The sequence below is a fragment of the Monodelphis domestica genome, chromosome 3 (genome assembly GCF_027887165.1).
Source record: "Monodelphis domestica isolate mMonDom1 chromosome 3, mMonDom1.pri, whole genome shotgun sequence".
Classification (NCBI taxonomy): Eukaryota; Metazoa; Chordata; class Mammalia; order Didelphimorphia; family Didelphidae; genus Monodelphis; species Monodelphis domestica.
In genome coordinates, this window is record NC_077229.1 from 44,336,243 (window position 1) to 44,350,233 (window position 13,991).

The window sequence follows — 13,991 nt, forward strand, 5'->3', positions numbered from 1 at the left end:
TTATTACAAAAATTTTTTTTTAATTTTCCAGAACTGCTGTGGGGTGGGTCAGCCTCCCACAGGGGATGGGGTCTTGGAGGTGGGACGGTGTCGACGAAATGATGTATGGGACACAGTTTTCACATTCAACCGCAGCACAGGTTTCACAGGATAAACTGTTCCACCTTGGCTGAGGCCTGGCTTTATTTTATACCCTCATGATCACACATCTACTTGGCATACAGTTTCATTCTCAACATACATGTTTCCATGGAACCTAACAACAGACAGGAAGCCTAGGGAGATAGTCAATGAAACATTGTTGCTAAGGGCAGAATCAGTGGGTAGAATCAACATGACCCAGATATAGGTTAGGGAATTCAGAGCACAGATTTGCCAGAAGTTTTTATGCCTAGAAAAGAGGGTCCTATCGAAGTGGGCATATAAGAATCCTTAGGTTTAATTTTGTAATTGGGATCTTCTGGTAATATTCTGGGGGGACAGAGTGGGACATCTGTATTAACCCTACAAGCATGTTGCTCTCAACTATTTTTCCTGGGGCTAAGTAAGAATAATAATCATGGCAATTCCAATAATAAGGGGATGTTAATAAAGAAAGTCACTTAGGGGAGTTTTCAGTAGATGTTTCCATCCTTCCTGGGGGCTGCTTTGCAGTCCCTGGTTTCCATGTGGACTGTGTCAAACAGCATGGTCTTTGATGGCTCCCAGCACAGAACCAGGTTAAGAATCTTTGAGGGAGGAGAGCTCCAGATAGAGAGAACAAATGAACCAAAGTATCAAGGCAGGAAAGTACAAAGTATCATGGCACATGTAAGGACAAGTGTGAGGTCAGATATACTGACTATTGGCAGATCCTGAAGGGTCTGGAATGCTTAGGAGCTTGAACTTTATTCTGTAAGTTATTCAGCTTTCTTTTATTCAGTTCATCTGGAGAAAAGCCATTTGTTTTTTGTTGTTGTTGTTGTTTTGAGGGAGTGGAAAATATAAGAAAGCTTTCATTTCAACCTGCTGAAAATGCATGAAAATATACACCAAGGATGGGGAAGGAGAGGCAGTGGACAAATACAGAAAAAAATGAAATAGACAGGCAGGTAGGCAGGCAGGCAGGCAGGTAAACAGTCAGACAGATAGGTACATAGATACTCCTAACCCAAAATTCATTTCTAAGAAAAGGAAGAAGAAGAAGAAGAAGAAGAAGAAGAAGAAGAAGAAGAAGAAGAAGAAGAAGAAGAAGAAGAAGAAGAAGAAGAAGAAGAAGAAGAAGAAGAAGAAGAAGAAGAAGAAGAAGAAGAAGAAGAAGAAGAAGAAGAAGAAGAAGAAGAAGAAGAAGAAGAAGAAGAAGAAGAAGAAGAAGAAGAAGAAGAAGAAGAAGAAGAAGAAGAAGAAGAAGAAGAAGAAGAAGAAGAAGAAGAAGAAGAAGAAGAAGAAGAAGAAGAAGAAGAAGAAGAAGAAGAAGAAGAAGAAGAAGAAGAAGAAGAAGAAGAAGAAGAAGAAGAAGAAGAAGGAAGAGGAAGGAGAAGAAGAAATAGAAGAATAAAAAGGGGAATCAGGTTCTGAATTCTGAAAATGGAAGAAATCAGTGCAACTTAAGATTTTATTTTTGTTTTATACATCTCTGGTGGCTCCTAGATAGAAACTAGCTCTTTTGCAGAAAGTGTCAAAAATGGTTCTAGAAGTGGGATGCACACAGGAAATCAATTCAACAAACAAATCAAAACAACAAAGATCTGCCTGGAGTAAATAATTCTGGTGCTCTTTCAGCATTCCCAAGATGTCAAAGCTTTCCTGAACAGCTCCTCACAATTTCCTCCTAATTAGTTTCCTTGTTTTTTATCATCCTGAGGATCACAAAGGCAGGTAGGTACTTGACATCTGCATCCCTAACAATCCTCGTTAAAACTTGGTTGAATTATCCACATGTGGACAAGGATAAAACCCACCTGCAAATAAAATGGCCATAATCTGTTTGTTGAGTAGCTACAGGCAGTCAGTCAGTCAATAGTCCAGCAACAAGCATTAAGCCCTTACTACAATCCAGATTATAGGGGAAGTTGGGTGGCCCAGTGAATAAATGAGCAAGACCCATTTTCTTGAGATCCAGTCCAGTCTCAGATAGCTGTGTGACCCTGGATAAATCACTTAACACTGTTTGTTCAGTTTCTTCATCTGTAAAATGAGCTGTAGAAGAAAATGGCAAACCACTCCAGTACCTTTGCCAAGAAAACTGTTAAGTCAGACTCAACTGAAAGGACACAACAACAAGAAGGTAGGTGCTGTGCTAAATCCTTGAGGGTTCAAGGAAAGGGAAAAACAGACTCTACCCTCAAGGATTTCATATATACACAGGGTAGCGCAGAGATTAATTTCAGAGGGGAGGCACTAGAATTAAGAGCAACCAGGAAAGTCATTTTTGTAGAAGGTGGGGGTTTTCTTAGGGTTTGAAGGAAACCAGGAAAACCTGGAGTCTGAGATGAGGAGGGAGAGCCTTCTAGGGATGTTGGACAGTTGGAGAAAATGCCTAAAGACTGGAAATGGAGGGTGTTGTGTGAGTCATGGAATCACAGAGTTGAAAGAACCTCAAGGTCCACTTGGATCAACTTGTATTTGAACAAGTGTCCCCTCTATATCATTCCCACACAAGCTGATGTCAATATTATCTAGATAAAAGTTCATGTGGGTCAGAAGTACCTGATTCATGCTAAATCTTCATACGTGCTAGAAGGAATGTTGGAGGTCATGTATTCCAACACCTTCAACTTCTAGATGAGGAAAGTGAAACCCACTCAGAAAGGGGGAAGGAACTTGCTCAAAATCCCAGAGTTTTTAAGTAGCAGAACTTTGATTCAAATCCAGATTCTTAAATTCTGAAGTAGAGTTCTTTCCATTCCACCAGATTTTGAGTGGAGAAGTAGAATTAGGAGAACTCCTTCTATATAAGCAGATGGCTGGACTTTTCTTAGTGAAGTTGGAAGCTATTTTGTTCTCTGTGTGTAAAGGTTAGAGAGAGGTCAGGGCTTGAGAACAAAAGAAAAGATTTAAAAGAGTCACTGTGAGAAATAACATAGGAGGGGACTAATCTATAAGATTTCCTTTATGAATCCTTTAAGAACACTTCACCTATGGACAAACTTGTTAACATAATGTAATCATTATATTTAAAAGGATGCATGGTATTAGGGCAGCCAAAGAGTTAAACTGGTGAGCAAAGTAAGTCAAGAGAGAGATGTCAAACACAATGGCTGTAAGCATTGGAGGTCAGAACCACATTAAAATGTATTTTGGGAAGATATCGAGGTTATGCAGTAGATATCAAGATGGAGGTCCTGGGTTCAAATTTTATCTCAGACACTTCCTAACTGTGTGACCCTGGGCAAGTCACTTAACCCCAATTGCTACTTTTCTGCCTTGGGACAGAGACTTGGCATCAATTCTAAGAGAAGATAAAGGTTGTTTGATTTTTTTACATATTATTGGAAAATATTTAACAAAATAAAAAGACAATAGAACATAGATAATGTTAATATATGGTTTTGAAGTCAATATGTGGCCTGAAGAGATCCTTACATCAGTTTGGTGGCCTCCATTTCTATTTTAGCTTGACACCAGCAGTCTAAACAACCTTCAGTTTAGAGCACAAAACCTGGTGGTTTATGAGAAGCTAAGAGGACTTTCCTTCCGTTTTTTCTCTAATTCTGACTTGGAAGCAAAATGTAGCAACCTTCTAAGAAATGAATGAAGTGACCTGGGAAAAGGAAGGAGGGGGAAATGAAGAGGATAATCAAGAATTAGAACTACTGTTAAGAGAAAAAGAGAAACTGGATCCCAAGGAGAAAGGGGGCACCCCGCCTCCAAAAGAGAAGAGAGACAACTTAAGGTTTAATTTCCATGCCTGGTAAGGGGAAGGGCGTGGGTCGTTTGTGCACTGTAATAGACAACTTGGGAGTGAGAAGCTTTGTGGAGAGGGAAAGGGGGATGGATGGTCCAGAATGAGGCTAGGTAGGATGATGCCTGAATGCCTCATGAGGAAAGCTGGTCTAAGAGGTCCCATGTGTCCTCAAGAAGCTTCCATTGGGTTGGAAATGCGGGATACTTTGAGTTCTCATGACTGACTAATATAAGCATCTTGGGAAATTTCCATTTCTCCTAGAGGCATCATAGTATCATAGACAGGACACTGGACCCAGAATCACCAAAACTTGGGTCTGAATTATATTTCAGACACCATGCCACCGTACCTCTGTGGGCCTCAGTTTCTTCATCTGTAAAATGAGGAAGTTAAACTCAAGGATATAGTTCCATTTCCTTCCAGCTTTCAATATAGAATCCTACCTATCTCACAGGTTTCTTGTAACTAGGCAGCCAAATGACAAAGTAGATAGAACCCTAAATTTGAAGTGAAGAAGGTCCACGTTTGAATTCTTCCTAGCTGTATGACCTCGGGCAAGTCAATTAAACCCTCCAAGCCTCAGTTTCCTCATTTGTAAAATGGGGAGGATAACAACCACCTACTTGACAGGATTGTGAATTCCTCCTAGCTGTATGACCTTGAGCAAGTCAATTAAACCCTCCAAGCCTCAGTTTCCTCATTTGTAAAATGGGGAGGATAACAACCACCTACTTGACAGGATTGTGAATTTTTCCTAACTGTATGACCTTGGGCAAGTCAATTAAACCCTCCAAGCCTCAGTTTCCTCATTTGTAAAATGGGGAGGATAACAACCACCTACTTGACAGGATTGTGAATTCTTCCTAACTGTATGACCTTGGGCAAGTCAATTAAACCCTCCAAGCCTCAGTTTCCTCATTTGTAAAATGGGGAGGATAACAACCACCTACTTGACAGGATTGTGAATTCTTCCTAGCTGTATGACCTTGAGCAAGTCAATTAAACCCTCCAAGCCTCAGTTTCCTCATTTGTAAAATGGGGAGGATAACAACAGCACCTACTTGACAGGATTATTGTAAAGATCAAGTGAGTTAACATGTGTAAAAATACCCTGTAAGCTTCAAAGTATGTGTATATTAGCTATTATATATCTAATATTACATGTGTAATTTGCATATTAGATACATATACATATTAACTATGAAAATCACTTTTATATGTTTTGCATGATCACATGTAAAACCTATATGAAATTTCTTACCATCTTGGGGAGGGAGAGGATCTGGAACTCAAAATTTAAAAAATGGATGATCCAATGTACATGTAATTAAGAAAAAAGAAATGACCCAAAATTCACTTTTGAACTATAAAATGCTCTAGGAATACAGATGCTCCATTAACCAAGCCCCATTCTATAAGGGAAGGAGGGAGGCCATGAGCCATATCTTGGATACAGGGGCTATCAGGCTCAAGGATGCTCTGATAATAAATCCTATTGGTGAAATCCTTCCTCAAAAATTCCCCCAGTATTGAGGCTTGCCACCTGGCCACATTTCTGCAATGCTTTAAATTTACAAAGTATTTCCCTCTCAACACTGGAAGAGCAGTTAGGGCAAGTATTATAGGTTCTGTTTTTTATTCAAAGATATTTTCTTTTCCCAATTACATGTAGTAACAAATTTCCTAAATGATAAGATCCAAATTATCTTCCTCCCTCCTTTCCCTCCTTCCTCCTGGAGATGGGAAGCTATCTGGATGGGTTCCATTTTGCAGAGACTACAGAGAAGTAGTGCCCAAGGTCACACAACGAATGAACTTTAGAACTAAGATTCCAAACCAGGTCTCCTGTCTCCCAGGCCAATATTCCTTCCATTCCAACAGAAGCATCCAACAACACGGAGCCTTCGGGTTTCTTTAGCCCAGTGATAATGAAGCTTTTAGGGGGTGGATGATGTGAGAAATGTCCTCAGGTGTGCATGGAGACGGGAGGGGAGCATCCTGGCTCTGTGTCCTTCTGGCTTTCTAGTCCAGAACTCTGGGGAATTCTGCGGGGACAATGGTGCATGTATTCACAGAGAGGGCTCCAAGTGCCCCCTCTGGCATGTGTGCAAGGTTCGCCACCACAGCTCTAACCCATAACACTCTGTACCAGATTAAAATGTGAGTGGGAAATAGTTAACAAAATATAAACTTTGCAATACTGTAATTCTAAATTGTAATATAAACAAAATATAAACAAAATACAATAGAACATAGATGATGTGACTTTGTGATTTTCTAAGTCAATTTCCAGCCTGCAGTGATCCCTGTGTATGATTTCAGGGTCCAGGTTCTAATCGAGTTTGACTCCACTGTTTTGCACTATGATGCTCTTGGCTATACATTGAATTAGGATTTCCAAAGTCTGCAGCTTTCAATACCTAGGTGTACAAGGGGATGTCTATGATGAATTTGAAGATTTTTAAAGATTCTAATGGACCATTGAGTCACACAACTCCAATTCCAAAAATATTTCTAATTCTATATGTTTCTGCCTTTTCGTGTTGTATCTGCTAACATGACATTTTTTTAACCCTTCCCTTCTGTCAGTATCAATTCTGAGATGACAGAAGAGCAGCAAGACCTTGCCAGGGTCACATAGCTAGGAAGTATGTGAGGTCAGATTTGAAACCAACCCCCCCACCCCCAACTCCAAGACTGGCACGCTATCCATTGTATGACCTAAACATGTACTATCATGATATATTTAACATGAAACCTTACAAATTAGTGAAAACTAGTGGGGGGCAGTAGATAGACTCTTGGGGGGTCAGCTTTTCTGAGTCAAAACTCATTGGCCATCTGGCGAATCCTTCTCAGAATCATGTTTTTCAAATATATAAAATAAAATACTTAAGATTATTAAAAAAAACAAATTCTATTGAAACACAATTCTCCAAAAAAAATTTTTAACAAAATTTAGGTTCCAGGGGGCATCTGGGTAGCTCAGTGGATTGAGAGCCAGGCCTAGAGACGGGAGGTCCTAGGTTCAAATCTGGCCTCAGACACTTCCCAGCTGTGTGACCCTGGGCAAGTCACTTGACCCCCATTGCTTAGCCCTTACCACTCATCTGCCTTGGAACCAATACACAGTATTGACTCCAAGACAGAAGGTAAGAGTTAAAAAAAAAATTTAGGCTCCATGTTAAGAGCCAGTGAACCAACAACAAACAAAAGGGTGGGATGGGAGGGCAGGTATGCAGCATAGTAGATGGAGGGCCAGATCTGGAATTGGGAGGACCTCAGTTCGAATCTAGCTTCAGAAACTTGCAGCTGTGTAACCCTGGACAAGTCACTTAACCCCCAATTGCCTAGCCCTTGCCCTTCTGTCTTAGAGTTGATATTAAACCAGAAAGCAAGGATTAGACAAGCAAACACAAAAGGAACCTTGGAACCAGATGCAATATGGTATAGGAGAACAAATGCTGGCTTTGGAGTCAGGAGGTCCGGGTTCAAGTCTCACCTTTAACATTACTAGCTATGGAACTTTGCCAGTCACTCTCAATTTCCCTGACTCAGTTTCTTCATTTGTAATGCTGGGGGAAGGTGGGGTGGAGGCTAGACAGTTGCTAAGGTCATCTCCAAATTTTATAATTACATAAAACAAATCTTCATTTTTCTTTGGAATTAGGAGACAGATACTCCATCATCTGCTCTGCTCCATCCTGGCCCCATCCCTAAAGGAGCCTCAGGTTTGCAGCATCTTTGATGAAGAATGAAACAGCAGCATTTCATACTGCTCTCATGAAGACTCGCCAAGCCCAGGTTCCTCCCTCAGGAAAGATACAGACTCAGCAATTTTTCTGAGGACTCCTGTGATTAAATTCTGAAGTTTCTCCCCAGGGGCAGTGCACTGCTCTGGCACTTCTCCTGGGATACCCTGAGTAATTAGAGTCTCAGCCAATGAGAGATGCTGGCAAAGGCTGCAGCAAGGAGAGAGGATTTTTCCACCCCCTGAGCCAGCTGTGGTTCCCCAACTAGCTTATTATTTCTTTTGTAAGATAATAATAGTAGCTAACATTTATATAGTACCTACTATGTGCCAAGCATGTCCTAAGTGCTTTGTAATTATAATCTCATTTGATCTTCACAACAAGTCTGGGAGATGTGTGTTATTATCCCCATTTTGCAAATGATGAAACTGAGGCAGAGTCATACAGCTAGTAAGTATCTAAAGTCATATTTGAGGGGGCAGCTGGGTAGCTCAGTATATGGAGAGCCAGGCCTAGAGATGGGAGGTCCTGGGCTCAAATCTGACCTCAGACACTTACCAGCTGTGTGACCCTGGCCAAGTCACTTAACCCCCATTGCCTAGCCCTTACCATTCTTCTGCCTTAGAACCAATACACAGTATTGATTCCAAGATGAAAGGTAAAGATTAAAAAAATGTGTGTCTTCTTCCACAACATAATAAATATGGAAACATGTTTTGTATGATTGAATATGTATAACCAAAATCAAATTATTTGCTGTTACAAGGAGGGGCTGGGGAGTGGAGAGAGAGAGGGGGAGGGAGAGAATGTGGAACTAAAAATACTGGAAAACAAATGCCAAAAAGTGTTTTTACATGGAAGTGGGAAAAAATAAAACATTACTGAAGGAAAAAAATTATTCTTGCTAGTTTAGTAATTTGTTAGATGTTAAGTATTTCAAAATTTTCATCCTGGTACAAAGCACCCATGGCCCGGCCCTAGTTATAGTTCTGGAAACAGGCCTTTTCCAAATCATCCTCAATTCCTTTCTTTCCCTACCTCCCCTGAACTACCCAATACCCCATATATCCCTATGGCATGGGGTCCTGATTAGCCATTAAGAAAAAGACTGCACCTTGTCATCCAGTTCTGTTATCAGTGATTTCATTGCCTTAATTAAAGCATCATATTCATCCTTGGTTTGTAGCAAAAATTTAAGTTCAGTATAATTTTTATCATCCAGCTCCAAGTTCTTGGGTGCTCTTATAAGTCTCAAAAGCAGTGTGATCTCATCTTGCTCCGCTTGTAGGACGCTTATCGCTTTACTGTTTAAAAAATAAACATTATGTGATCGATTTTTGGTAGATTGATTTTTTCTTTGCCATAGAATTTAGAGGCAACATAGCCCAATGGTTAGAAAGCTAGGAAGACTTAGGTTCTAGTGTTGCCTCTGACACAACACAGACTGCTTGAGAGTCACTTCATCTCTCAGAGCACTAGATAATTCTCTTGAGGCTACAAGTTTCAGGGAAGGTGGTTCCCTGCATTGTAGAGGGAGATTCCTCATCCAGGAATTCCAAATACAAGTGAAATTATAGGTTCATGGCTCTCTCCTATCCAAAAGATATCAGAGCTGGAAGGCACATAAAAGATATATTTTTCCAGCTTCCTCATTTTATAGAAAACCATTTCCCCAGAGAGGGAAGTGATTTGCCCAAGATCATACTAGTAATAGACATCAAAGCCAGAATCTGAACCCAGGCTATTTGACTCCAAACATGTCACAGATTGTGAAAATGTCAAGGACGTTTTGTTTGTCCATGTAGGAACTCCTCCCATCAACACCTGGTGACCCATCAACGACTGTTTCAAAGTCTTAAGGGAGTTGCAAAAGGACCAAGAGGTTAATGAATTTGCTCAATTTTTAATAACAAAAAAATGCATTCCATGGAACAGTTGCCTTATCCCCTCAAGGGAGTTTGACCATATAACATCTGTCTAAGACACTGGGGATAATAAATAAGTCTCTCTGGGCTGAAATCAGAATCTGGAGATTATCACAGAATTTCAGAGTGGGTAGGGATGTCAGAAGCCATCCATTCCAACCAAGACCTGAACAAGAATTCATTCTTCAACAAGTACTCGTCTTCTTGACCTTCAATAGGGCAGGAAATCTGCTCCCTGCCAAAGCTGCCTTCCCACCTTGGACAGCTCCCGTTGTTCTGTATGGGAGTTTTTTCTGACCTCACAGTTAAATAGGCTTCTTTGCAATTCCCATTCCCCACCTCCTCCCCACCCCCAGCAAGTTCCACTCTCTGGGGACAAGAATAATAAGGCTAATCCCTCTTCCATATGTCAGTCTTTTAAATGCTGAGTTCTCATCAAAGCTATAAAAAGCAATTCTTGCATTCCCTTATCCCATGATGAAGGAATTGGGGGAGGAGGGAGGCTGGAGAAATGTTCTTTAAATCCAAAAGAGTATTTTATTTCTCCCACTGTTCTGTAATTTCATGTTTGGGAATACAAACAGAATGAAAGAAATCCTCCAATCAACTTCTAAGACAAATTCAATTGGGAGAGCAATTGAGAGAGAGGACGAAACACTCAATGAGAGAAAAACAGATTTGAAAAAGGCCACTGCTCAGGAGAAGGGTGGAACCCAATCAGATTTGAGCTCACCTAGAATTATAAATTTAGTTGTTCCTGCTGGCTGAAGAAGTATATAAGTATTGGCAGTGTATGCTTCATTTTGCTGCCCTGGGGCTAAGGCCCGATTGCCCCACCCCAATATTGCCCCACCTAACTACAACTCAAGCTATCATTCCTTCCCCCAACTTTTCTCTTCTCCAGACTAAACATTCTCTCACCTACTCTTAGGTCAAGATTTTAGGACCACATTTGAGAGCTTGTCATTCTCTATAGACTAACAGAGCCCCAAACTAACTTACTGTTGGTTCTCTATGTGATGTTGAGACTTGACATCAAAAGACCTGCGATTGTTCACCATCTTCTTGAACTTCTGCTTGAGCTTCTGTAACTCAGCTTCAGCAATGGCTTGTTTCTCTTTTTCTATCTGTTCTAGGTTTTCATGGGAGGCCTTTCTCCGTCGTTTTTGTTTTACCTTGGAAGAGACAAAGGAAAGCAATAAATGAGTCTTCCCCAATGACTGGTGTTGGGAAGGGGGGATCCCCACCAGAATTTCAGCCTTTAGAAAATAAATTTCCTTTTATCCCCCCAGACACTTTCCCTTTGCTCTCAAAAATAAGAGAGGAATGGGAAGAGAGGGAGGGATAGAAGAATAGACAAACAGTGAAGAAAAGCAAGCAAAGGGACCAAGTTGAGTGTTTGGTAGAAAAACCAATCAATCAACTAATCAACAATGATTCCTTAAGGGCCAAGGTACTGGATAGAAAATTCAAAATGTAGCTATTCCTTCCTGCCCTCCAGGAACCCATTTTATATGATGGAAGACTCTGTGTACATATTTGAGTATATAAACAACTCAGCCACCATTTACCCATGGCCACCAGCCAGGTTTTGTATTTATTGATCTTTTTTGATGCTGTGGACCCTTTGGCAGGGCGGTAAAGCTGATGGACTTCTTTTCAGAATCATGATGCAAATGATGGAAGGAAATACTCCATTTCAGTTAGAAATTTAGGAAAGGAACAATATCATTTTTTCTCATCTAAATTTGTAATCTCCTACAACCTATCTATGGACTCCTAGGTTAAGAATCTCTGATTTAGGGGGCAGCTGGGTAGCTCAGTGGATTAAGAGCTAAGCCTAGAGACAGGAGGCCCTAGGTTCAAATCTGACCTCAGACACTTCCCAGTTGTGTGACCCTGGGCAAGTCCCTTGACCCCCATTGCCTAGCCCTTACTACTCTTCTGCCTTAGAGCCAATACACAGTATTGACTCCAAGAGGGAAGGTAAGGGTTTAAAAAAAAAATCTCTGACTTAGAAACTGGACCCTTGGTTACTGAGATAGAAAGAGTGTGGGGGACTTAAAAAAAAATCATTATTTACTTACTCAATTGTGTCTTTGCTCTTTAATTGAAATCTGAGTTCCCTCTTTAATTCCCAAATAGCTCCCCTATCTTATTGGTTCCAAAAACAAAAATGGCACCCACTATATTTTTCTACATTGCTGGGTCTTTTTATATATACATATATAACTTACCGGTAGCATTTTGAAGATATCTCACTTTCCTTCCAAACAAAGAAAGTAGCCAAAAGTCCAGCAAATTCCTCTCAGCAATGACCTGTCATGAATGGAAGAGAATTCAGCAGTTTAGAGACCTGCTTAGGTCCAGGCCTAGGATCTAACTCTTGCCCACTCGCCCTCCTTCTGATCCTGATTGGTTCATGGCAAGAGCATCCCAGAGAGCTCCCCGGGTGTAGAGAAGAAGTACATTTTTAGCAATGTGAAGGTGACACCTATTCATCTTACCAAGTTTATTATTAGGGGGAGAGCAGAGGGTTCTGGCATGCCTCATACTCTCCTAGTACTTGGATTCCCACAAAGAAGGAGTGCTCACATGTCACTCAGACAGGACCAATGGGCCACATGCCAGGCAGGCCAAACACTGAAAGTGTTAACATGAAACTCTTCTCTGCTACCAGCCTAATTTTCTTCCGTGGGTGTTAATTTTTCCTTTATTTAAATCTGTTGCCGACAAGCCCAGATCATCATTGTCAGAAAAATTTGCATTTGGATCACATTTTGCCCTTATATAATCTGAGGAGCTCAAAGCTGTATTAATGCATTCATTTCTCATGATGCTGTGGGACTCTGACCTTCAAATTCTGACTTTCATAGAAGAGCAGAAATCTCACATCATAGGCCATGGAGTCCAACTTGTACCTGGCCAAGGAGCCCTTTAGGCTATGGCATCCATAAGAAGAGGTCACTCCATTTTTCTTTGAAGACATTCAGGGACAGAAAGACCAGTCTCCAAGGAAACTCATCCCTCTACATATCCCAAAAGCAGCAAGAAGTGGCAAATAGAGTGCATTTGGGGAATCCAAAAGACCATGGTTCAAATCCATACTTGCTAATTTTATGACCCTGGGCAGGTCAATTAACCTATCTGCCTCAGTTTCTCCATCTGCAAAATGTAGAGCATAATAACACCTTACCTCCTAGGGTTGATGTGAAGATAAAATATGATCATTATAAAGTACTTAGCACAATGCCTGGCATATAGTAGAGGCTATACAAATGCTATTTTTGTTATTATTAATGGAAGGGTTTGTGCCTGCCCAGAGCTCCTAACATGGTATCAACCACAAAATAGTCCTTTAGTGTTCCAGAAGCAGGTCCCCTGGGGTATTCTATATAGGTGGCACCATCATAGGTAGTCTGGGCAGGCACCAAACCACCATTAGGCCAATTTTCCTCTACATGAAGGCTCCCAACACCCTCAAGATACGAACGCCAATTCTATCTATAAAAAAACTGACTACTCCTCCATTTGTGACTTTTCCTGGCATCCAGCTTAACACTGTCCTCTTTATATCTTTCCCCTATTGCTACTGGTTCTGTCCTTATCAGAACTTGAACTGAACAAGTATATTCTTCATTCTTCCATGTCATAACTCTTTGGATATATAACAGATGCCCTTCCCCACTGAGTTTTCACTTCTTCAAGGTGAACAAAGATTTCTTCTTGTTTTTTTTCAATAATATTTTATTTTTTCCAATTACATGCAAAACAATTTTAACATTCATTTTTTAAAATTTTGAATTCCAAATTCTGTCCCTCCCTCTCTTCCTCCCTCCCTCTTTCCCCTCCCCTATCCCTGAGACAGTAAGCAATTTTATGAAAGTCATATGTGTGTGATCATTCAAAACATATTTCCAGATTAGTTATGTTGTAAAAGAAGACATATATTAAAAAAATAAAATAAAAGCAAACCATTAGGAAAATAAGGTAAAAATAGTGTGCCTCAATTTGCACTCAGACTCCATCAGTTCTTTCTCTGGAGGTGGAGAGTATTTTTCATCATGAGTTCTTTGGAATTGTCTTGGATCATTGGATTGCTGGAATAGCTAAGTCATTCACAGTTGATCACATGGTACAAAATTGCTGTTACTGTGTACAGTGTTTTCCTGGTTCTTCTCACTTCACTTTGCATCCATTCATGTAATTCTTTCCAGGTTTTTCTAAAGTCATCCTGCTCATCATTTCTTTCTTTCTTTTTTTTTTATTAAAACCCTTACCTTCCATCTTGGAGTCAATACTGTGTATTGGCTCCAAGGCAGAAGAGTGGTAAGGACTAGGCAATGGGGGTCAAGTGACTTGCCTAGGGTCACACAGCTAGGAAGTGGCTGAGGCTCATCATTTCTTATAAGCACATAAACAAGGATT

The 13,991-nt window shown here is 40.5% G+C and overlaps 1 protein-coding gene across 3 annotated transcripts in view; it reads right to left on the reverse strand.

Moving 5' to 3' along the window:
- Positions 1–13,991, reverse strand: part of CCDC63 (coiled-coil domain containing 63) — a 57,271-nt gene that overhangs the window by 26,105 nt on the left and 17,175 nt on the right. For all 3 annotated transcript variants that reach the window (XM_007489837.3, XM_007489835.3, XM_007489836.3), the window contains exons 2-4: positions 11,801–11,882; positions 10,566–10,738; positions 8,753–8,942 (exon numbers count right to left, since the gene is read on the reverse strand). In XM_007489837.3, coding sequence (XP_007489899.1) covers positions 8,753–8,942; positions 10,566–10,738; positions 11,801–11,809 — 372 coding nt within the window. In that variant the 5' untranslated portion in view covers positions 11,810–11,882. The remainder of the gene's footprint in view (positions 1–8,752; positions 8,943–10,565; positions 10,739–11,800; positions 11,883–13,991) is intronic.